General features: G+C 40.9%; 1 protein-coding gene across 1 annotated transcript in view; it reads right to left on the bottom strand.

Moving 5' to 3' along the window:
* ST7L (suppression of tumorigenicity 7 like) overlaps positions 1-26,011 on the bottom strand; it is a 109,389-nt gene that overhangs the window by 66,387 nt on the left and 16,991 nt on the right. The window contains exons 4-9 of the mRNA XM_075264064.1: positions 24,559-24,613; positions 14,978-15,093; positions 8,443-8,521; positions 5,924-6,078; positions 4,795-4,892; positions 2,403-2,517 (exon numbers count right to left, since the gene is read on the bottom strand). Coding sequence (XP_075120165.1) covers positions 2,403-2,517; positions 4,795-4,892; positions 5,924-6,078; positions 8,443-8,521; positions 14,978-15,093; positions 24,559-24,613 — 618 coding nt within the window. The remainder of the gene's footprint in view (positions 1-2,402; positions 2,518-4,794; positions 4,893-5,923; positions 6,079-8,442; positions 8,522-14,977; positions 15,094-24,558; positions 24,614-26,011) is intronic.

The raw sequence follows: 26,011 nt of genomic DNA on the forward strand, positions 1-26,011 counted from the left end.
AATACATACCGCATAGCTACGTGCTACCTGTGACAATGGAGCTGAATGAAAAACCAGAGGACACTCTTTAACTATAACAAATAGAAACAAAATACAACAACACATTCAGGAGCGTACACACACACACACACACACACACACACACACTTTTTATTAATGGTGTCATCCAGCTCTCAAAAATTACCTGCAAATACTTCCATTGCAGTGCTATATACTTACTGTACCATTGTACATCCTTTATTTTGCTTGAGACTCCTTGTATCAATGTTATTCACATGCAGTGAATCTGTGAACAAACTACATTTCCCATGATGCATCTTCCTACTCTACCCTCCAATGACATCACATGCAATAAGTCACTCCCACATCTGAGGTCACATGCTGTTTTGAAGTTTTTGGAAGCTCATTCCCCCAACCCACTGTTGGCAGCAAACACAGAGAGGGAGATGCATCATGTGAAATGTAGTTTGTTCACAGCTTCAGTGCATGTAAATAACAGTGATACAAGGATACAATGATCTCAGATAAAATAAAGCCAAGAAAAGGCTGCACAATGCAACAGTGAATATTTAGCATTGCAGTGGATGCTTGTGCGTATCATTTTTGGAAGCTGGATATCCCCTCTAAGCCTCAAAAGGGACACAGACAAAGGGACATACAGGTCAAGGGCTACTTGAGTCCATCCATCTTTGGCTCTTTGTAATGAACACTTGCACAATACTTCATGTATTGGAAGTCATTGATCAGTAATTTGCATTCTAAATTATCTGATTTTTATAATATGCACTTCAATATTGGTTGGAATTTAGGGACCATTTGCAATATTGTATCCTATTCTGGCATAGTGCTTATAGGTGGAAGCCTGATAGTCAAGCAGCCCTTGACCATTCAATGTTTTCAATAGTGTATGTTCCCTTGCTTCTGCCTTTTCTATGGCTTAAATACGGTATAAACATTTCAGGTTTGCTCCAGAATTTTGTTGTGCGTTTCTATTTGTTTATATATAAATTTGGTCTTTTTTTTGACACATATGGAGCAATTTCTCTAATATCCTAATACTTTTCTTCATATAGAGTATATTTCTATCAAAAGATACTACTGCTCACTTACTGCTTTCCAACTCTTACCTAGGGACAGTTTTACAGTCCATTCACACAGAGAAAAATGGTGAGGAATTTGGTGTGGAATTACAGCGCTGAATAAAAAGCCTCCCTTTGACTTCAATGGGTTCCTTTTTGAAAAAGGAGCCTATTGAAGTCAATGGGAGGCTTTTTTTCAGCGCTGAAATTCCACACCAAATTCCTCACCATTTCCCTCTGTGTGAATGGACCCTTAGGTTGAAATCGCATGCTGCAGACCCTAAGAAAATCTGTGGAGTATTACTTTTACATGCAATATCTAGACTACCATTCTGTTGAGAAAATACTGCAGATTTCACCACTTTCAGTGCAGCAGATAGAAAACTTGCAGTGCTATCCACATCAAAATGACTATCCGGGAATTTTTGGGTTGCGGCCTATACTTAGGATAGTCCATAGATATCTGATTGGTAGGCAGTCAAGACATGGCTCCTGCACAGATTAGTTGTACAAGGAAGTTTGGGATACCCAAACTATATACAGCACAAAGGAAAAACCAGTTAGGGTGGGTTCACATCTGCGCCCCGGTCTCCATTTTGCAGGTTTCCGTTTCCTGCCCGAAACTGGACAGGAGACTGCAACCTGCAGTCATTTATCAAACCCATTCATTTGAATGGTTTTGGAAAGTGTCCGGCCGTGAGCGCCTGTGAGCGTTTTGTGCTCTCTGTGGCGAAACCGTTTTTTTTTTTTTTTTAACTGGACACAAAGTCGGACATGCACGACTTTGTGTCAGGTTAAAAAAAAAAAAAAAACAACAACAAAAAACGGTTTCGCCGCAGAAAGCACAAAACGCTCACCGGCGCTCATGGCCGGACACTGTCTGCCAGGTTCCTGTCTTCTGATGGCAGAAGACGGAAACCTGAAAATGGAGATCGGGCGCAGGTGTGAACCCGCCCTTAGCTGAGGTCCCTGTATAGTGGTGAGGTGTTGGTATTGCAACACCGCTTCCATTGAAGTCAATAGTATGCAGCAGGAGCTGTCTGCCAGCCTTCCATCGATTGGATGTTTACGGTGTATCCTAAGCATAGGCCATAAATTAAAAATGGTTTGAAACCCCTTTAACCTTCAACTGCTGAAACAATGACCTAATAGGTACAACTAACCGTAAATAAATAGGTGAAGAGGTCATGCAGCATTCTTCTAAATCCTTGGATAAATGATGTTTACCTTTTCATTCTACTTGCTATTTTTAAGACTGGTTTTGTATATTTGGTTACCTTGGAAATGATGGGTTCTGTGCCTCTTGGGCAATGCTAGACTTACCATCATATTTAGCAAGCACGGCCTGAACATCCGCATATGCCTGCAATTCCAGCAAAGCCTCCAGCAGGTTTTCATGGATATTTACCATGCTGAGCAGAGGAAACTCTTTCATTAGCTGCAAGTAAATAATCAATTAGATAAAACAAATACATCATTACTTTCCCATTCTGGTGCAGTTCATTAGAGTACATTGCAGTCTGATTAGTAATTGCTTTGCTCCCGTCAGTTTCTTTTATGCTTTGCTTGTTATTAATGGCTGCTTTTCATATATCATTTTTCAGTGTGACAATCAATCAGGCCTGTAATAAGTTACATACAGAAATTGTTCCATGTAGGATATCCCTTTTAAGCTGACAGTTGCAATATATAGCATTACAGAGGCAGATGGAGGACTTCTGTAAATAAGCTTACTTATTGGAGTTTCTGTAATCTTTTTCCATAGTCCAAACAGCCATCTACAATTTCTGTAATCACTTTAATTGTAGTTTCGTATTTGGAAAAAAGCATGGTGCATATGACTGTACTCTAGACAGAATTCAGCATTTAGTCACAACCTTTAAGCTAAATCAACCCTGAAGATTTCTTAAAGGCAATCCGTCAGCAGATCTGAGGATAAAAAACTGCTGACACTGCTAAATAGATCTTATGGAGTCAAGTTTAATGATACCTCCATTGCAAGCTAAAGTAAGTGAACCCTTTGAATTAATGGTATATGTGTGAAGATTGTGTTTTTCTATCATTCTTAAGTGCCAAAAGAAAATAAGTGAACCTCTGTGTTAATGACTTCACTAAAAGGTACTAGGCTAAAAATATTACAGTTAAGGGCTCGTTCACATCTGCGCCCAGTCTCCGTTCTTGCAGGTTTCCGTTTCCTGCACAAAACTGAGCGGGTGATGGAAACCTGCAGGACTCTTTCAAACCCATTCATTTGGATGGGTTTGAAAGCTGTCCAGCCGTAGGCGCCGGTGGGCGTTTTATGCTCTCTGCCGCGAAACCGATTTTTTAAAATCAGACACAGAGTTGGACATGCAGTACTCTGTGTCCGGTTTTTTAAAAAAACGGTTTCGCGGCCGGACCTGGTCTGACAGCTTTCCGTCTTCTGCATGCAGAAGCTGAGAACGGACTCCGGGCGCTAGTGTGAACCTAGCGTAAGGTGATGAAATTTCAAGTTTGGGTTTTGTCCATTAAATAAAGGCATACGCAGCCTAGTTACTGACTTGTTTGTATGAACTATGCCTTGAGAAAAACAATTTTCAGAAGAACGCATGATACTGTAAATGGCCGAAAAATACTAAAGGCTCTGTAGCTCGCCAAAGTTTAACAGCTCATAGAAATGAAAAGTCAAGTATCCACTGGGCACTCCTGAAACTGAAGTGACCTGACTTTTTTGTCCCACTACATTTAAACTTTTAAAGGGATCCTATCATTAAAATGCAATTTTTTCTAACACATAGGAATAGCCTTACACAGCTGTCTGTGTAAGCGGCCATTTTCTTGTGGCCGCTAGCATGCACAGTCAGCTCTGCCCGAGGCCTAGAAGATTGAAACCCAGGGCGGAGAAGACGCAGGGAGAAGGCGTTCCAAAAGAAGATAGAGGCGTCACTAGAGAGTTCTCTCGCAGCATTGGGGGACGCCCCCAGTGCTGTTTGAGTGTTGGAGACCGCCCCCAGTGCTGGGAGAGAACTCATTTGCATACTGAAGAAAACCCGGATTTCTACCGAACAGCGGCACAGAGGAGACATCTAAAAGTAGGAGAAAAAAAATAGCCTCTCTTAAGGCTATTCCTACATGTTAGTCAGAAAAAGGGTATCCAATGACAGGATCCCTTTAAAGCATTCAAATGCATTACTACCAAGGAACAACAATCCATAAGGCATATAATAAACTATGCCTAAGGCACAGTGCAACCATAGAAAAATTCTGACCCTCACAAATTGTATGGGAGTCAACCATCAGGTAACAAAAGGGATCCATGTCTCATTTAAGCGCATAAATACTGTGGTCATTATGAACCGGAACATCTAAGAGATTAGAAGGCCAAATTCAAAGCTGGATTCTCTCAGCGATTTCCATCTATCATAGCCATCCTTCAGAGTTGTGATGGTGCAGACATGGCTTCTATGCCTGCACCAGTGCTGTACATGAGCTAACATATACAATGGCCATCACCAATGATAGAAAACGTCTGGGTCCAGAGAGAAACTAATTGTTAAATATGTAATTTCTGAAATAAGTTTATAACCTGCATCTGAATGATAACTTGTCTCTAAAATAATTTTACTGCCTAGTAAAACACTGGAAAGAGATTTGCCAAAGGAAGTAACAAGGAATCATAAAAATTCTACCAACAATGTACCACAAAATCAGCCACAGATGAACAAGTAATACTTACGTCTCTCATTATTTTTACAGCTTCTCGAATTCTTCCTAATTTTCTTGCACACATCGCCAGCCTTCTCTTTGTGTAAACCAACACATTCATATCCCTCTCTGTGTACAAAGACAGATTTGTAAAAAAACAGTATTTAAACTCTGTTCAACATAAAATGTCCATTGTATCGGTCACGTAAAGAAATACGATGCAAAATATTTTGGCTGATGTGCACCTTTACAGAGAATTGCAAACTATAACAGGGAGTTGCATACATAAACCCCCTACTGCTACTATCAAAACTGCTTTCACTGCGTGGAGAGTATCAGAAGGCGTGCAAGACACCAAAAGGTGCAGGTTACTAGCTTCCAGACACCTCTGGAGACAGCTTCTACCCCATTAAAGGGAGTTTTTCCACGAAATCAACTTATTCCCTATCCTCAGGTTAGGAAATAAAGTGGTATATCGGTGAGAATCTGACTGCTAGAACCCCACAAACATGAGAAAGGTGGTGCTTGGCACCTTAGGACCTCACAGGAGCAGTGATCAATACTAGAGATGAACGAGTACTATTCAAAACTCCCATTTCGAATAGCACACACCCATAGGAATGAATGGGCTGCTTCCATTCATTCCTATGGGTGTTCTATTCGAAACGGCTGTACTATTACTGGAGTTTACTGAGCACTGTACTTCAGCCATCTCCAGTAGACTCAATGAAACAAATGGAGCAGAGGAGTGTGCTGTCAAACCATCTATTTATTGAATCTAGGGTGCAGCACACTGGTTGTGAATCGCCGGGTTATAAAGTCATAAAAGAGATGAGGTAATTCCGCTCTAAAATTAATCATTTGAAGCAAGTGTGATAAAACAAGAGAATATCAAAATTAGTTATAGAGAGGACATAGCAGGGGTCAAAGTCTCACCTACACATTTTTAACAAGGAGTCATATGATAAAAAAAAAACAAAAAACAAAAAAAACAACAACGCAATACAAAAGGCAATTACCCAAATCAGAAGATTGGGCCATTTCGCATCCAGCAATCCCAGTACTTTCCAGCCTGAGTATTCCAGACATTGCATGGACGACAATTGTCAAGAGTTATAACTTTAATACAAAGATTACAACCTGCTGAGGTCTCTACTCACTATACTGGGCTTCATGCTGGGAGCTCAGGTTCTGCGCCTGCTGAGACTTCTTGTACGCAGATTCAGCAGCTTTAAGTGCTTGTTGGAACAACCTCTCAGCATCAGAAATTGTTGTAGCCTCTTCCTCCGCCAACAAAATGTAAGCTGTGGCACAACTGTATGAGGAATTAAAAACTGTGAGAGCCTGAATTATAAGCAAGACCTATCTATAGTAGGGAGGTGGCTGGCTATTGTGTACAGCTGTGAACAAGCTAGCATGGTTTGGAACAGTGGGAACCATGCAGAATCAATAGGATAAATGCATTATCATTTTCTACTTTGAGCATATTAAATGGGCTTTTCTGGACCCAAACAAAAATTAATAAACGACAGGGAAGGAGTTAAACTATGTATATAAAGGGGCCACACGGTGGCTCAGTGCTTAGCACTGCAGCGCTGGGGTCCTGGTGTTCAAATGCCGCCAAGGGCAAAAAACCATCTGCAAGGAGTTTGTATGTTCTCCCTGTGTTTGCATGGCTTTCCATCCCATATTCCAAAAAGAAACATTGATAGGGAAAAATGTACATTGTGAGCTCTATGTGGGGCTCACAATCTACATAAAAAAAAACCCAAAAACAAACAATGGAGCTGCGTTTAACATCAGGGCAAAGGATAAGTAATTTTGGTTCTATTTTAATCCCCTCCCCATCATCCACTAAATTGTGCTTGAGGCTCTATCAAACAGCTGATCCGCGGGGGTTTTGGCTGTCAGACCCCTGATGGTCTTTAAAGAGAACTTGTCAGGCATTTTCCCCATCCCGCTCATTAAGGTTTCTGTTGCTGAAAAGTCACGATAGAAGCTTTTAAAAGCTAGATAGTCTTTAATATTTGTTTTCGCGTATTCGTTTTTTTCTTCACCATTTTCTAAGAGCAATATATTTTTTTTATTTTTCGGTACACAGTGGCATATTAATGTAGGGCAAATTGTACTTTGTAATGGCACCATTCAATAACCTATATGCACTAGGAAGCTGAATACAAATTCAGAATGAAGTGGAACTGGAAAAAAAACGCATTTGTGGCAATTTCTTATGGGTTTAATTTTTACAGCATTCAATTTCTGGTAAAAATGACATAACCTACATTCTATGGGTCAGTACAATCTCAGTGATACCAAGTTTATATAGTACATTTAATGTTTTGATACATATTTACTTGTACGGAGGTGGTTAAGGCATCTTTTTATGTGGAATAAGATCTAGTTTTTATTTTGTTAAATGTCTGACGGTTTGATCACTTTCACTAATGTATTGCAGTATAAAGTAAAAGCCATTGACTACTATTCGAATTGGCTCACATCTGCGCAATGGTTTCCGCTTGGGGACCCCCCTGGGGACCCCCCCCCCCCCAAACGGAAACCTAATCCGCATAATTACCTTAGGAAGCCCGCAGTCCCCATAGACTATAATGGGGTCCACGTGGTTTCCATTTGTTTCCAAATGAAAAAGGTGAAAAATGCGGAGAGAAAAGTGCTGCTTGCTGCACGTTTCTCTCTACATTTTTCATGCGGAGAGGCGAGCATAATGCCCGTATGCTAGGGTTTCTCCAACTTATTTCACCTACCACAAACTTTGAGAATCAATTCTTTTCAAGCGCCGCCTAAATTTTTTTTTTTTTAACTTTACCACATCCTTTAAGAAAAAAAATAAAATAAAATCACAAATCACAATCATTACTTTAATTATAGCGTGCCATATGGGTCCTATCCTGTTTCTGAATTGAGGCTTACATTTTAAATGAGACTGTTCTAATGAGAGCAATAAAATGCAACTTTATAAATAGTATTTATAAAAACTTTTATTCAAATTAAAACAAATATTTCAATTTTAAAACTAATCTAATGTGAAGGGTGAACCTGATGATCTTTAATAAGTTTCTTAATATCAGGCTCGAAATACTCAAAATCAGATAAAGTTACCGTGTAGGGTAACATGCAAGCGATTTCTCTTTTTATAGTTAGCAGCATTGCCACAGAACTAAATCCATATTCACACAAATACGATGATGGGAATGCTATCAAAAATCGTTGTACAAATCGACCACAATCCAGAGTACGAAAGCCATGATAAATTATTTATTTTATACAATCAAACAGGGCAGGAATAAGAACAAAATAATCAATGTAGTGTAGTAGGTAGGTTTTGATCTTAGTTTAAAATATTAGAAAACACAAATCAACCATTGCCCCCCTAAACTGCTACAACACCCCTTAATTTTCACTGGGCCCTTTACCGTCCCCTTGTTGTACAGCAGCACCCACTTTGAGAAAGATTGACCTAAAGCCTAATACTGCACTGCTGCCAGGTTCAGTTTCCAAGATTCCCTCAAGTTTAATTCTAGGGAACCCCTTACCCCATAGAAAGACCACAATAAAGGAGATTTTAACATGTCAGCAACGAGTCATTTCTCAGTATATGCAGTTTTCCATTTTTAATGTACACTGTGAAGTCTACTCGGAGAGTCACCAATGTATTACTTACTCATTGGATACTTCTAGAGCTTGGTAAGCAGCTTTCACTCGGGACTGAGGGCTTCTTTCCCGCCATGCTTTCTGCATAACTATTAAGAAAAGGCATTTAAATTTAGGTGAGCAGAGTGATATAACAAACATATAGGCATTAGGACCCTAGGAAATGACTGCGCCCAATGCCCCAACCAGACCATTCTCCTCACTACACTCATGAAATAAGAGCAAACAGAGCTCAGGACCCACATACTAGTGAGAATTCAGTCACAGCGATCAAAAATTTACCATGTATCCTGTGGTCAACGATTCCCAACTGGGGTGCCGCAAAAATCTGGCGGGGAAATGGCCACATGTCCACTTTTCACTACATCAACATTAGATCTATTTTTTTCTATTTTATATAGCACAACTACACTCACCGGCCATTTTATTAGGTACACCTGTCCAACTGCTCGTTAACACTTAATTTCTAATCAGCCAATCACATGGCGGCAACTCAGTGCATTTAGGCATGTAGACATGGTCAAGACAATCTCCTGCAGTTCAAACCGAGCATCAGTATGGGGAAGAAAGGTGATTTGAGTGCCTTTAAACGTGGCATGGTTGTTGGTGCCAGAAGGGCTGGTCTGAGTATTTCAGAAACTGCTGATCTACTGGAATTTTCACGCACAACCATCTCTAGGGTTTACAGAGAATGGTCTGAAAAAGAAAAAACATCCAGTGAGCGGCAGTTCTGTGGGCGGAAATGCGTTGTTGATGCCAGAGGTCAGAGGAGAATGGCCAGACTGGTTCAAGCTGATAGAAAGGCAACAGTGACTCAAATAGCCACCCGTTACAACCAAGGTAGCCAGAAGAGCATCTCTGAACGCACAGTACGTCGAACTTTGAGGCAGATGGGCTACAGCAGCAGAAGACCACACCGGGTGCCACTCCTTTCAGCTAAGAACAGGAAACTGAGGCTACAATTTGCACAAGCTCATCGAAATTGGACAATTGAAGATTGGAAAAACGTTGCCTGGTCTGATGAGTCTCGATTTCTGCTGCGACATTCGGATGGTAGGGTCAGAATTTGGCGTCAACAACATGAAAGCATGGATCCATCCTGCCTTGTATCAACGGTTCAGGCTGGTGGTGGTGGTGTCATGGTGTGGGGAATATTTTTTTGGCACTCTTTGGGCCCCTTGGTACCAATTGAGCATCGTTGCAACGCCAAAGCCTACCTGAGTATTGTTGCTGACCATGTCCATCCCTTTATGACCACAATGTACCCAACATCTGATGGCTACTTTCAGCAGGATAATGCGCCATGTCATAAAGCTGGAATCATCTCAGACTGGTTTCTTGAACATGACAATGAGTTCACTGTACTCCAATGGCCTCCACAGTCACCAGATCTCAATCCAATAGAGCATCTTTGGGATGTGGTGGAACGGGAGATTCGCATCATGGATGTGCAGCCGACAAATCTGCGGCAACTGTGTGATGCCATCATGTCAATATGGACCAAAATCTCTGAGGAATGCTTCCAGCACCTTGTTGAATCTATGCCACGAAGAATTGAGGCAGTTCTGAAGGCAAAAGGGGGTCCAACCCGTTACTAGCATGGTGTACCTAATAAAGTGGCCGGTGAGTGTACATTGTGGGGCCAATAGTGGACATTAATAGGTGACTGGGGACCACTGGGAGACATTACTACTTGGGGGGCCACTAAGGTGGGGGCAGTATTACTCTCCTCGGGGGGGAATGTATTAGACAATATTAGATGTGGTGGGGCAGAGCCGACTGCACATTCCCGCAGCAATTTTCCTGTGGCTGCTTACACAGTAAACTGGGCTAAGCGGCCAAAAGAAAATGGCCACAGGCATGCGCAGTCGGATCTGCCCTAGGCCCGATGGCAGAGCAGACTGCGCCTTCCTAGAAGTTTGAAGCCAGCGCCGGAAGAAGACGCAGGGAGAGGCCATTCCTGAAGAAGATGGAGGCGGCACTGGAGAGTTCTCTTGCAGCATTGGGGACCGCCCCCAGTACTGCGAGAGAACTAATTTAAATAGCGATGAAAACTGGGATTTCTACTGAACGGCGGTGCGGAGAAGACATCTAAAGGTAGGAGAATAGCCTTTCTTAAGGCTATTCCTACGTGTTAGGGAGAAAAAAAATTGGTTTTTAATGATTGAATCCCTTTAAGGCTGTATTTTGTTTCACTCCTGTGTGTCTGAAGTGAAGGTTTATTTAATTTTCCTGTTTATCTAAATAAACCATTTTGCGGTTTTTAAGAAGATCAGGCTTCCGTTTTTCGCGTCTCCAAGTGGACCCAAAGAATGGAAACCTGAGCGCAGGTGTGAACCTAATATCATCAAGGGGTTTTCTAAAATCCATCATAAATTTAAAAAAAAAAAAAAAAAAAAAAAGGATCAATGAATCACAATGTATCGGAGTCAGTAGGCCAAAACCAACAACTTTGACTCCTCTATAAAGAACATCATCAATTCAAAAGTATGAATGAACTCCTGCGGAAAATACGCATCTAATTAATTATACAATTGTCTCCAATAATCATTTATTTTTAAGCCAAAATCAGCAACTTTTTTCCGACTCCAGCCAAAATTGCTCCTGATTGCACAGCCCTGGTGTGAACTCACCCAAATATCATACAAGACACATGAATTAAACATTTTTATCAAGAGAACCAATTGTGCAAATGAAATAATTTATGGTAGTAAAACCATTTAGGTGTCAAAGCCATTCTTTCTAGTCGAAAAACTCGCAATAAGGGTGCATTCAGACTACGTAACGCCGGGCGTGTATGAGAGCCGTACACGCCGGCATTACGGCAGACTGCCGAACACTTCCCATTCACTTCAATGGGAGCGCTCGTAACAGCGGCGTTTACGAGCGCTCCCATTGAAGTGAATGGGAAGTGTTCGGCAGTCTGCCGTAATGCCGGCGTGTACGGCTCTCATACACGCCCGGCGTTACGTAGTCTGAATGCACCCTAAGAAAGATTTTTTACTATATTCCTGTTTTTGAAATCATTCATAGACATCCAGCTAACAGTGTCATAAATGGTATAATGGAGGCTGTAAGTACAAATCAAATTTGGAAGCAGGTCCAAAAAAAAAAAAAAAAAAACCCCGTCCAGACAAATTTCCTTCTATTACAGCCTATGCTGCACAGAGGCGTGTTCTTAGAAATCCCCATCTAATCTTCTTCCACAATGCTAAGACTACATTCTGGTTACTGTATAATTAAGGATCGTGTGGAAAATGTTTGAGTTTTCCTGCAGAGACAAAATATTAGTCTTGGCTTTACACGGGACACCATATAGCCTTCTGGTGCAACAAAAGAACATTACTCCAACAGTCACCCCGCTAGCTGAAAGCGGACATTTCCTGCACATGACAAATGAATTCACACAAGCCTGGAATTTAACAATGCCCAGGTAAAAGGATTAATGTTCTCAGTGATTTATTATGCAAATAAAAGAAATAAATTAGTGTGAGCCACGGACATGACATTCTCTCACGGATATAAGTGCAGCAATGAAATAGCCATCATCTATTCCCATGTAATTTCTCAAGTGAATCACATTAATAGGAATTGTAGGAATCAGACTAGTGTGAACAGTTGCTGGAATAGTTAAATGGTAGGAAATCCTTATACATTCCTGCAATTCTGGGTCATGGCGAAGAGGGGACAATAATGATCAAAATATGAAAGGCCTGGGTGTAGTAAATGTTTCACAAGCAGAACTTTCCGCAGCGAAAGTTCCACTTCCCATTCATTTCAATGGGAGACAGACACAAGCAGAAAAAAGATCAGCCAACATAAAAAAAAATAAGTGCCCTAAGCTTACAGTGAAGTGACACCGCCACCTGTGCCATCGCAAATCCCTTCCGCTGAAACCGCCGATTGGCCTCAGTGAAGGACATGTGACGTCACTACTTGTTATGTCTCAGGTCCCTTCACGTGACCTATGCGGAGACCGCGAATTGGCTTCAGCGCTCACGTGTGGCATGAACTTTGCCGGAATACAATAGACCAGCAGAGCCGAACTGAATAGGGAAGAGAGTATTTATTTTATTTTTATTATTTTCACATCCACTGGCCTATTTATAAAATAGATTTTTGCCCAAACAACCATTTTAACACAGCACAAAAATACTGTCTGCCTGTGGTCAAAACGTGGTGGCACATGAAATGGTATACTCAATGAAGGAAGTAAAACATGACATTTATACATAGAATATATAACATTATTACTATATTATGATGTTCAGTCAGATGTATCCTCAATGCTCCAGTCAAACCAGTTTCCTTTAGCCATTTTGTTAATCTAGGATTAATCTGCGATAAAGGAAGCTTTTAGGACTTTTATAATCACTTGGACAGTGGTGGCATGGTCTGATGAATCATGGTTCCAGTTGTACAGAGCCGATGGGCATGTGAGAGTGTGGCATATGCCCTATGAATTCAAGGATCCTGCATGCCAACAGGGACGTGTCCAGGCGGGAGGTGGCTCAGTCATGGTCTGGGCCGTGTTCACATGGTCGCAATTGGGCCCCATTGTCCAGGTACAGGGATCAATGACCGGTGCTCAATCGTGCAACTTCTGGCAGACCCATCTGCACCCCTTTCTGGTGTTGGAGTTGCTAATGGGGATGCTGTGTACCAACAGGGCCATGCAACATGTCATCGCTCGTTGGTGGCACGGGAGTGGCTTACTGAACACACCGGTGACCTCACGACCCTCGACTGGCCTGCCCGATCTCAACCCCATACAGCAATTAAAAAACAGAGAGAGAGAGGACACAGAGTGCACTTGTAAGTAGTGTAGTATTGAGAGTGAAAGTGGATTTGAAGCCAGGTAAATACTGACAAAGACCAGATGGTCTCTCACCTTACGGGGTTGTGAACAGTCACAACACTTGAAGAGCGTATTGAGGTGAGAGTGGCAGCAGTTCAATCCGTCACCGTAAGGACCGGGAAGGTAATGTAGAGGAATGAAGGAGTGGAGGGTTTTTGAAGAGAAGCCTTTCTTCCTCCTCCTAAAATGTTGGGCTAAATGTTTGAGAAATATACACGGTGCGGTCACAGCTTCATAATGGAGAAAGCTACTAGCTTTTGAAAGGCATGAGGAACTTTTTTGTATGACCTCACTTCTGCATTTGACCTGGCCGGCTGCGTTTTGCCATTCCACATGGGACACCACCAATCATGGCTTCATCACCATCAACACTAGCAGGATTACCCTCTATAGTGCCGTGTATGCACTCATCACTGGAAAATCACCCAACTTTCCCAAATATGAACACTTTCATTGAGATCACTCAGCTTTCCCAAGTACGGACAATTTGTTGACAACACCTGGTTTTTCCACATATAGAAAATGTCATGGAAATTGCCCAGCTTTCCCATGAATGGACATCTATACAGGTGCAGATTTCACAACAAGTACGCCATGTAGGAATCAAAACTACCGACGTGTGGCCTGTAGACTTGTGTCTCAGGAGCTCTCCTTGTAGCACTTGAGAAAGGGCCAGTGGAAGGCTCAAAACACGTCGTGCTGTATTTTATATAATTTAATAAATCTTTTGAATTTGGATCCTGGTTCACCATCCTCTTCTGTACACCAGTGAGTGCGGTTCTCCTATAACAGACCTTTGGTCCTTCATTCCTCTACATAGAGCAATTAAGGGATGCTGTGGATACCAGTGTCTGCTCCATGGACCCAGCACCAACTACACAGGACCAATTGTGGGCTGCAGTGCAGACTGCGTGGATCAATATCCCTCCAGAACTCTTGCAACACCTTGTGGAGTCCATGCCTCATTGTCTTTCTGCATATCAGGGCTCGCAGAGGGCCAACCTGCTATTAATGGTGCATCCGGTACCTTCCCTTGACTTTTGGCCACAATGTAGAACATGGCAAAAGGAGGGAAGCATCATGGTATCTAACTTAAAGGGGCTCTAGCAATTGGAAAAATCATTTTTAACTAAGCACATACTTGCATAGCCTTTAGAAAGGCTATTCCACACCTACCTTTTGTATGTAAATCAGCTCAGTAGTTTTTCAATGAGCCAGTTTTTTATTCATATGCTAATTAGCCTCCAACGTGGACTTCAGAAGTGTCTGTGATCACAATTTGCTATTCTCTTTGTGTGTGAGAGCAGGGAGGCTGCTGATGACTCCTCTCTCTACTCTCACACACAAAGAGAATATCAGAAACTCACAGAAACTTCCGGAGTGCACAGAGAAGGCTAATTAGCATATGAAGAAAAACTAGTTCATTCAACAACTACTGAGGAGACGTACTCACAAAAGATATGTGTGGAATAGACTTTCTAAAGGCTATGCAAGAATGTGCTTAGTTAAAAATGACTTTTCCCAATGATAAAACCCCTTCAATCTTTGTTCACAAGTGAGTTATGGTTTTCGTCACAAAAACAGTGGCAGATCTGTCACATTTACCGCTATCAAACAAATAAATTGTTAGTTTATGGTTTCAAATGTAAAACAAAAACATCTCCCTTTAATAGAAATAAATCCCTACCAGCATCAGAAGGACGCAAGGAGTCAGTGTCACAAGTAAAAAATGTCTGGTGGTCCTGTGCAGACAGATTCATGTCGTAATATGTGAGTGGTTCCTTGCCGGTCACCCATGTATATCTGAAAAACAGTAGAATAAAGGAAGAGAGCTCAGAGAAAGAAGCAGGAGTACGATATTGGAGATTATGACACCTATAAAAATAGAGAATAATAAGACTAAGCTTCAGCACACGCTTATATGGTGTTCGCACCTACCAGTAACTACTGCAAATAGTATTATTTCAACAGTCATCATTGCCAAACACCCTACCGTGTGCCAACCTTTACTGCCAGATGAATTGTACACAGTAGACAACTCTTGTGAAACTGGCCAAACACAGATTAAAGTTGAGGGAAAAGAACAAATTCAACCATAATGAACATGTGTCAGGAAATTTTTAATAAACCATCATTTTAGCCAACTGATGACACACCATTCATCATCTGGAAAGAAGTCGGGCGGGTTTGTGATCGTTCAACCACAAATGAAAGTTCAAAAGAACGTTATTACCCCAGGAGTCTCTGAACAAATATGGCTAGTCTGAACAACCAGCAAGTATGGATTATTGTGTATGGCTGCATCTGTGAAACGATTGTACAAATCACTGTTCGATCATACAGTCACCTTTATTTTGGTAGTACACTGTAATATTACCGCTATAAACTAGTGGTAAAATATCTGGGTGCTACAAGAAGTTATGTGTTTTTTTTTTTATTATTTTTTTTTTATGTAGATTGTGAGCCCCATATAGGGATCACAATGTACCTTTTTTTTTTCCTATCAGTATAGAAAGGGAGGAAACCCCTGCAAACATGGGGAGAACATACAAACTCCTTGCAGATGTTGAAGTTGTCAGGTTTTAGAGATGTGTATGCAGGAATATTACAGGCTTCCTATTGATGGAATAATTCACTATATAAAACCTAAAGCAATCCATGAAGGAAAGTCTGCAATAGGTTGCCCATAGGTTCCTTTGTTAGTAACCAAGCTTGTGCAATAAGATTTAATGTGAGTTTCTCCTCAGAGTCGGTAGTCTAAGGGCTAGTTCACACAGGGGAAGTTGGCAGTGGATTTTGATGCGGAATCCGCTGCCAAAAATGGCTCCTATTGACTTCAATGGGAGCCGCTCACTTATTTTTTCCGCTAGCTAGTAGCGGAAAAAAGAAGAGAGCTGCCCTATCTTGCCGTGGATTCTGTGGCGGACTCAGCCACGGCGTCCGAGGTGTGAGGCTCTGTCCCAATCATTTGGGCCTAATCCGTCGCGGCAGCTGTGACAGAATGTGTACACGTGGACCCCGGTGTGAACTAGCCCTAATACTATCCAGCAAAAAAGTATATAATCAAATACCAGTCCAACGAACGCCAGATGGGAGGTCTTTTGGCATTTGTCAGGTGAACAGAGCCATATGGATACAATACATATATACCAGGAAAGTTCTGCCAAATAAAAGGCCCACGTTGCGGAAACACAGCTTTATTTGTTGCGTTGTTTTTTTTTTATTTTGAGCCAAAGCCAAGAATGGCTACAAACACTTCAACAAAAAAAAAAGCTTCATTTCCGCAACATGGGGCCTTAGCCTAAATCGGGACCTGCAGACAGCAAGCTCGGTAGCAGAAACAGCTGAGCACTCTGATACATCATTTAGTTGGAAAAATTTGGTATCACTTATCTAAAAATGGTTGTCTCCTTCAGTGACTGACAACATTCCCTATACAAGTATACAAACAGGGATAGCTGTCAGTCATTGGGTAGGACCCGTCTACTAAGCCCAAAATGAGGAATGTTTTAGATAAAATACAAGTTATACTGCCTCTTTTCCACAAAAGCACATTATATATCGGCCTTCTCAACACCTGCAGACCAGACAGCATTTTTAATCTGATACAACAAGATGTGAACAAAGTCTTACCTGGGGTTGTTTCACTTTATTTTTTTAGATCTGATGGATTAAAAGTGTAAATGTCTCTAAAACAATCTTCCAAGGCACTAGTCCTCCACCCTCACTTTATATGCAGTCTTATCATCAGTGCGTTTTCAAGCCATTCCTCAGTGGAGAGATTTATCATTTCTTATTACATGTCCACCATTGACTTGCTAGTGATATTCAGACAGCTGGTGCTGGAACGCATTAGCAGCTAAGAGCATAGATTAGCTCACACTGGGCAGTACAATGACTTACACAGCCACACTTGTCAGCATGAACATTTACAGTTCTAACATAGACAATTTATTAAAATGCAACAAAGTGGAAGAAATATTTTCCTAGCAAGCATTGCGTCTTACCGCTACAGCCAGCAAAAACTCAACTTTGTAAATCAGAAACTGAACCCAAGGTAAAAAGGCTGTATTATCATACATACTGTTTTTGGTGCGGTCTTTTTGAGCAAAACACGGGACTGAACCGCCCCTCCAAAAAAAAGCAAAAAATAAAAAAAAATATAGAAAATTGCTTTTGTCTCAAAATCTGCATGTGTGATTGTAGGGTATTGCCAAGGCCCTCACATTGCGGAAAAGGTGCTTTCTTGCCACAGATTTTGCCGTGTTTTTTTTTCTTTTCCAGCCAAAATCAGGAGTGGATTGATCAGAAGGTAGAAGTATATGGGCTTCCTAGATATTTCCCCATTACTTTTGTAGCCGCTCCTAGGTTTGGCAAAAAAAACAAAACAAAAAAAAAAAAAAAAAAAAATCACACACAGCAAAATCTGTAACAACAACATGGCCTAAAGCAGGGGTCTCAAACTCGCGGCCCTCGGGACAATAGTTTGCGGCCCCCGGCGGACATCCCGACATCCACCGTAATAGTGGATTACTTTTGCAGCCTGCAAAAGAAATTATGAGTTTTTGCAATGCATTAGCATTGTAATGCATTGAAGTAGTGATCAGACCCCCTGGGGTTCAACACCCCTAGGGGGTCTAATAAATGCGAAATTATTTTAATTTTATTTTTTAAAAAGTTAAAAAAAAAAAAAAAGTATTAAACATTCAAATCACCCCCCCCTTTCCCTAGAATACATATAAAAGTAGTTAAATACTGTAAAACACATACATGTTAGGTATCCCCGTGTCCGAAATCGCCTGCTCTACCAATCTATAAAAATATTTTTCCTGTACGGTAAATTCCGTATCGGGAAAAATAGTAAAAAGTGCCAAACCGCCGTTTTTTTCACTGTTTTGATTCTGATAAAAATTTGAATAAAAAGTGATCAAAGCAATAGCATTTCCCGAAAATAGTAGAACTAAAAAGTACACCCAGCCCCGCAAAAAAAGACGCCCTATGCATCCCCGTACACGGATGTATAAAAAAAGTTACAGCTGTCAGAATACGGCAACTTTTAGAAAAAAAAAAATTGGGAAAACCTGATGCGGCCCAGACTCTACCTCCAGCGGCCCCGGGGTAAATTGAGTTTGAGACCCCTGGCCTAAAGGTACAATACACACATACAATTTTCTTCACACTTGCTGATTTTGACTGGACCTGTTGACTCTCGTGCATAGGAGTCACGTAAACATCCCCTAATAGTATTGCAGCCTCAATAGTTGTGTAGCAAAAGTCCCATATACTGCAATACAGTTGTACTACAATCTATGTGACATGCAATTAAAAAGACTGCATACGCAAGCCCCTTAGAAGGGGAAGGAGGGGGGGGCTATTAAAATGCTTACAACCATCTAAAAAAAAAAAAAAAAAGTTTTTTTTAAGTCAAGGAAGACTATCATGATTGATATTTTTATGCCTTATTATCCTTTGTTCCCCTGGGAGACAAGCCGTTGCCAGGGTTGTCCATAAGCAACTTAATCTCTAATCCCCATTGAAAACACATGGACAACTGGCCAAACCAAGTGTGCTTATGTATTGGGGAGTCTATGTTGGGGAATATTAGGAACTATAGATGGAGTCAGGGTACCTTATTGGGAGTGGCCACTTTCAGACCAATATTGGAAAACAAATGTTATTCTGCTTCTAGATCTCTGCTTGCTGCCATCCATTCTGCCTACCTGTAGTGGAACAAATTCTGACCAAGGTCATGTGATGGACACACAGGTGCTCGTTATAGTCACAGCCCAGTAATCAGACATCTTCATGATAACGAGTTGTGTACCCGTGTGTCAATCCCATGACCATGAACTGTAAGTCACATGACCATGGTCAGACTTTTATCCACTAGAAGTAACAAAATGAATGACTATAAGCAGAGATCTAGAAAACCGTGATTAATAGATATAGAAAGTATGTTGGAAAAGTGTGAAAATTATGGAAAATCTTTATTATACAAACAATAACATTTGTGTCTTAATATTGGTCTGAAAGTGGCGAACCCCTTTAAGGCTATTTCATGGGATTTCAGAGAACAGCCAACCCTGTGTGCTTAGCTATTGTCAAAGAAGTGAAAGCAGTGTGCTTTGTATGAACAGCCACCTCCATGCTCGCAAAGGCTACAAGACAGGAGTTTGGGGTCCCCCTTCTCAAGACAGGTTTCAGAGGTACACACGTGGACAAAATTGTTGGTACCCTTCGTTTAATGAAAGAGAAAGCCACAATGGTCACAGAAATAACTTGAGTGACATGCATGAATGAATAAAATAAAATGTAAAAAAGAATGTGAAACAAAATCCAACTTTAATTCTGGTCACATCTGTGTATAAATAAAAATTTATATATATATATATATATATATATATATATATATATATATATATATATATATATATATATATTTATATTTTACTAAATTGGAAACAATCTAAGCAGTTTTTAAATATGCTGCCTGACCAAGAGAATATTATAGAACAAATGTAACATTGGCATTAAAGCACACCTCATATCCATATAAAATATAGGCTACAAAATAAATAAAATGCACAGTTAACATGTTGCTTTGAGGTAATCGGTCACATTGGAGTGCTTAGCCATGAGCTGACATCCACTGAGTCATAAATTGTACCCAGTTCATTATGCGGCTGGCCTTGATCTACACTGGAATTCTGTGGTCAGTCCCAGCACCACACTTACAACTGGTACTCATTCCCAGCCATACTGAGTACATTTACATAAGTGGCCATTTAGTGGTTAAATAAGGAGCTTTCTCTCACAGCTGATCAAGCAGTCAGTGTACAAAAAACTGACTTTAGACAAATCTTAGAGAAGATTCACCTAACATGACCCAATATTGAAAAATCTGTACATACATGATACAATGCACATATGTAGGAATAGTCTTATGTAGCCAAATTGGCTCAAACAAGGCTCCTTCAAGGGCAGTTTATGAAGTGAGGGATGAGCGTGGCCTTTTCCATTTTAAAAATAAGAGAGTGTTTTTTCTTTATTTCCCTTTGATTTTCATATTCTACATAGCTCTCCACAGAATATGATCACATCAGTCCCTGCCTTCAGTCTTCACGAATCTTTCCTGCTCAGGCTCTGTTCACATCTGCTTCAGAATCCGTCACAGTGTGTCCATCGAAAAATCGCAGGACGAAAAAGTGCATTTGGATTCCATTATAATCAATGGGGTCCGTCAGGCACTATTGTTGACTATTGTTTTTGTGGTCCAAGTGTCTGTTGTCCTGGTCCTCTTATGGACCAGAACAATGGACACAGTGTTACAGATGTGAACATGTTGTTAGGTTTGTAGTTTTACTGCAGAAGCCACCAACGGCATTGTATTTATTTGTAACAAAATGGCTACACACGAACAATGTGAAAGCTAAGGCACTATGTTGCGGAAAAAAACACAAAGGAAACGCCTCACTGTTTTTCTGCAACTTTTTCCCCCCGTATTGTATCTATAGGCAAAACATGATTATTGCCCCAGGTATAATTGACATGCTGCGTTTACGCGTATGTTTTTGAAAATGCACCTTTTCCACATAGTCTTTCTGCAATGTGTAGATGGGACCAGAATCTCATTCATTTTGCTGATAATATAAAATAAAGTGTTTTTTTCTGCTGCCTTTCCACAACGTGGCACCTTAGCCTAAAGGGGTTTTCCCAGATTCTACAAATTAATGTTGCAGTGATGAAGTTCCATGTGATCACTGAACTCAGGGACATACATCACTAGTGGGACCGACTGAAGGGGCAAGCACCTTAAAATAAGAGAATCAATACTTATCCATAATGAAATTTACTCACATTGGTCACAGTTTTTAGAAGCTTAGAAAATCTCTTTAAGGCTGAGGCCCCACCTTGCGGAAACGCAGCTTTTTCTGTTGCAGATTTTGCTACAGTTTTTTGAGCCAAAACCAAGAATGGCTACAAAAGGAATGGGAAATATAAAGGAAGTTCTTACTCTTCTACCCTCTGCTCAATCTACTCCAGGCTTTGGCTAAAGAGAAAAAAAAAAAAAAAAAAACGCAGCAAAAACCGTTGGTTTTGGAAATCACAGCACGTCAGTTATACCTACGGAAATGCTGGTGGTTTCCTTGTAGATATAACAGAAGCAGAGAGTACACAGAGGAAACCTCTACGGACTTTCTGTGAAAAGCATTATGTGAAAAACCACGATGTGTTGCTGCCACAGATTTTCCTTTTTTGCTATGTCCCGCTATATGGGGTAGGCTGAAGCCTCATGGTGCAGAAACAACTTTTTTTGTTGCAGATTTTGCAACTTTTTTTGAGCGGAAGCCAGGAGTGGATTAAGCAAAAGGTAGATATATAAATATTTTGTATATATTTCCTATTCCTTTTGTAGCCATTCTTGGGTTGGCTCAAAAATCTGCAGCAGAATATGCAACATAAAACCTGCGTTTACGCAACATGGATTTGGTCTATAGCTTCACAAGGCAATTATCTTTCACGTGAAATTAATTTCTGGACTTTGCCAGTAAATCAGTAATGTGTAGATGAAGAATTTCTATTAGATATGTAAGGTTTAAACACGTGTGTACATTGATAAAAAAAAAAAAAGTAACCTTACAATTTTTTATTTATGGGGCCTTATTCTGCAACACAACGTTTTGAACGTGCTCTAAATTAAGCCATGCATGGGTAGCTCATGCCAGCTGGGACTGGGCTGCAATACGTAGGACATCGTTGTTGGTTTTTAACAAAGTGGTCACAGAGCTCCTCTAAAGGCACTGGTCTCCTTAAGGCCAAATGTGGCGTAAACGCCGCAAAAAACCCCCCCACAGCTTTTACAGTAACAGCAAATAGCGAATCCCATCCCCACCATGTTAATATATGCGATGCAGACGTGCGTCAATTTAAAAAACTATTGCTGTTTTGGAAATCGTAGCATGTCAATTATTCCTACGGAAACACTTGCGGCTTCCCTATAGGTATAATTGAAGCAGAAACTCAGCAGAGAAAAACTGTGCAAACTTTCTGTCAGAAGCAGCAACCTATTCTACTCCATACAGCAATTCACTGTCAGCCCTCATGTACACGCACACTTCTCCTGGATAGCACACTGACCCATTTCAATGTGCCCATGCATATTACAGTGTTTTCCAAGAGTCCCTATGTGGGCTTAAAGTCTGTGCATGGTCTAGTCTGCTCAGGGTTTGCAGCACAGACTAGCCCATAAAAGTCTATGGGACACAGAATACAATGGTTATTACATGGAAGTTATCCGTGTGACCTATTTCTGCAGAATTGTTGAGTAGGATATTGTCCTGTAGAGATCAACGTGTCTCCAGGTCATTCGTCAAAGAAAATAATAGCGGAGCCAAAGGGTTAAGCTAGTGACATCATTTCCAGTGCTCCGTGTTTTTTGTGGCTCCACAAATATGGCAACACCCTGACGCAATACTGAACTTTTTGCAGACATACGACACTGATGCTGATGACACACTGATGAGAAATGGACTGCAAAACTGAAGACTAAGTAGGATTTCGTGGACTGCAAACTGCACAAAGTCATTTGCCCCAGGACTTATGGTGAGAACAATCTCCATACTACTACAAAAATGTTTATACTCTAGAAAGTGAACTAAATGCCAATACAGCATCAATAAGTGTGGGTAGTTACTAAACAGGCACACTACAACGTGGGACATTAATGGAAGCTTGGCAAAGTTAGCATAAAGAAGCTTAAAAGTAACCATCTAAACATACGCATTCATGCATCACATTTAGTTTCTTGAGCGGGCAGACATGTGGAATGTAAAGCCAGCAGAGCATACACAGACAACTCAATAAACCCTGGAAATGTAGATGTCAGCAGGTATTGCTTCCTGGCTGCTTGGATTTCGCTACAATTCATAAGCTGTATGAAAAATTCATTTTGCTATTTAAAGAGGACCTTTCATGTCCCCATGCATATGTGGTTTTATATACCACTAGAATAGAAAGTATTCAGTGCACTGACGGCTTTCCTATTATGTTCCCCGGGGCTGGAGAAATCAGTGCAGTTGATTTTGGCATGGATCTCGCCCCACTGTCAGAAGGAGGTTCCTGACAGTCTAGCGTTATAGCAGGGTTGTGCGGAACACCGCCCCCCCCTCCTAACAGTACTCTAAGATAGCCTTATACTATCAAACACCATCCTAGTACAAGTCTATGAACGAGTACTGTCAGGGGTAGGCATTCCTCACAGCGCAGATATGATGCCAGACTGTTAGGAACACCCTTCTGACAGTGGTGACAGATCGGTGCCGAAATTAACAGCGCTCTGTCAGCTTTCTAGTGGTGTATAAATGCACATATACATGACATGAAAAGTCCTCTTTAATACAGTAACACTAACATGTGCCAGCTAAACCCATTGGGTCTCACAGAGACAAAAAGTGACACTGCTGTCCAGTGTAGTTGCTCAGTGTTACATCTCAAGCCACTCCACGGTAGGCCAAGTGTCAAAAAACTTAAACAGGGGATTTCTGATGGTACATATTGACATATCCGAGTAAGGGAGCCTTCACACGGAGTAAACGCGCATGTATTTTTGCAAAATACACGTGTAAACATAAGACTCCCATTGACTTCAATGATATTTTTTTACACGTGTAAAAATACGCCTATAGAATGTCATTGAAGTCAATGGGAGTCTTATTTTTACACGTGTATTTTGCAAAAATACACACGCGTTTACTCCGTGTGAAGGCTCCCTAAGGGTCTGTTCACATGGAGAAAACCTCTTCCGCTGTGTGAAATCTCCACGTGGCTAGCCACAGTGCATCAGCATCCCACTCCTGATTAGGCCAGAATGAATGGGCATAAGTGGGAGCGAGTCTCGAGCCACGGAAAGATAGGACATGTCGCTTCTTTTCCCGCTAGCTGAAAAGGGGGAAAAAAAAAGACTGGTGGGGAAAGAAAAAAAAAAAAAGCAAGGGACTCCCATTGAAATGAATGGGAGGCCTTTTTGCAGGCGGATTTTGAGGTGGATTCCATGTCAAATTCAGCCTGCAAAAAACTCTGTGTGAACATATCTTAAATGTGCCACTAGAGAAAAAAAATGAGACTCTTTCTACACTGCAAGGTATATTATTGTATTACTCAGGAGCACAGGCTTCCATTTACCAGGTGGAGGCCAAAAGAGTGTCCTTGCCTGAAACTGGCTAGAATACATTGGGGTTTGTGTTTTTGCTGCCAGAAACAGTGAATTACCTGTTGTATTCAGCTCCTCGGAAAAGATTAAGAGGGTTCCTCCACACTTTGCACTCTGGAAAGGCAAAAAAACCATATGTTAACTTAATACGTAAATAGAAGATAATAATGGTATATCATTATATAAGAACACTAGCTTATCTGTGGGAGGTTGGGAGCCCCCCATACATATTTAATTGGCTGGTCCCACTCAATTTGGATAGTTTAGTGAACTTTGTTGTAATGTGTATGGGGCCCTCAGTTCTTTTTAGTGGTGACTAGAGTTGCACCTATTAGCTGTATGTTCATGAGAAGGCAGTGAAGCTCTTTCTCTGATGAAATTGAGTTCCAACCATTATAAAAATATACCAAGAACAACAGCAGAATTGGGAACAATAAAAACTACAAGGTGAACATAAAAAGTGTATTTAAATTGTGACAATAGGACATCAGAAAATATGTCAGGGACAGGGCTACTATAATATTACTTATAAATGTATTTGAAGACATCTGGAGGGAAAAAAAAAAAAAAAAAAAAAGAAATCATTGCACTAAGCTTAGGGGATAACAACACTCCTTAGGGAGTGGGCACCTTTACAGGCGTATGGAGACGCACAATCCATTTTCGCTCCACTGGGGGATTATGGGAAATATACAGTACAGACCAAAAGTTTGGACACCTTCTCATTCAAAGAGTTTTCTGTATTTTCATGACTATGAAAATTGTAGATTCACACTGAAGGCATCAAAACTATGAATTAACACATGTGGAATTATATACTTAACAAAAAAGTGTGAAACAACTGAAAATCTGTCTTATATTCTAGGTTCTTCAAAGTAGCCACCTTTTGCTTTGATTCCTGCTTTGCACACTCTTGGCATTCATTTGATGAGCTTCAAGAGGTAGTCACCTGAAATGGTTTTCACTTCACAGGTGTGCCCTGTCAGGTTTAGTAAGTGGGATTTCTTGCCTTATAAATGTGGTTGGGACCATCAGTTGTGTTGTGCAGAAGTCAGGTGGATACACAGCTGATAGTCCTACTGAATAGGCTGTTAGAATTTGTATTATGGCAAGAAAAAAGCAGCCAAGTAAAGAAAAATGAGTGTCCATCATTACTTTAAGAAATGAAGTCAGTCCGAAAAATTAAGAAAACTTTGAAAGTGTCCCCAAGTGCAGTTGCAAAAACTATCAAGAGCTACAAAGAAACTGGCTCACATGAGGACCGCCCCAGGAAAGGAAGAACAAGAGTCACCTCTGCTGCGGAGGATAAATTCATCCGAGTCACCAGCCTCAGAAATCGCAGATTAGCAGCAGCTCAGATTAGAGACCAGGTCAATGCCACACAGAGTTCTAGCAGCAGACACATCTCTACAACAACTGCTAAGAGGAGACTTTGTGCAGCAGGACTTCATGGTAAAATAGCTGCCAGAAAACCACTGCTAAGGACAGGCAGCAAGCAGAAGAGACTTGTTT

Source organism: Leptodactylus fuscus, chromosome 2 (assembly GCF_031893055.1).
Source record: "Leptodactylus fuscus isolate aLepFus1 chromosome 2, aLepFus1.hap2, whole genome shotgun sequence".
Lineage (NCBI taxonomy): Eukaryota > Metazoa > Chordata > Amphibia > Anura > Leptodactylidae > Leptodactylus > Leptodactylus fuscus.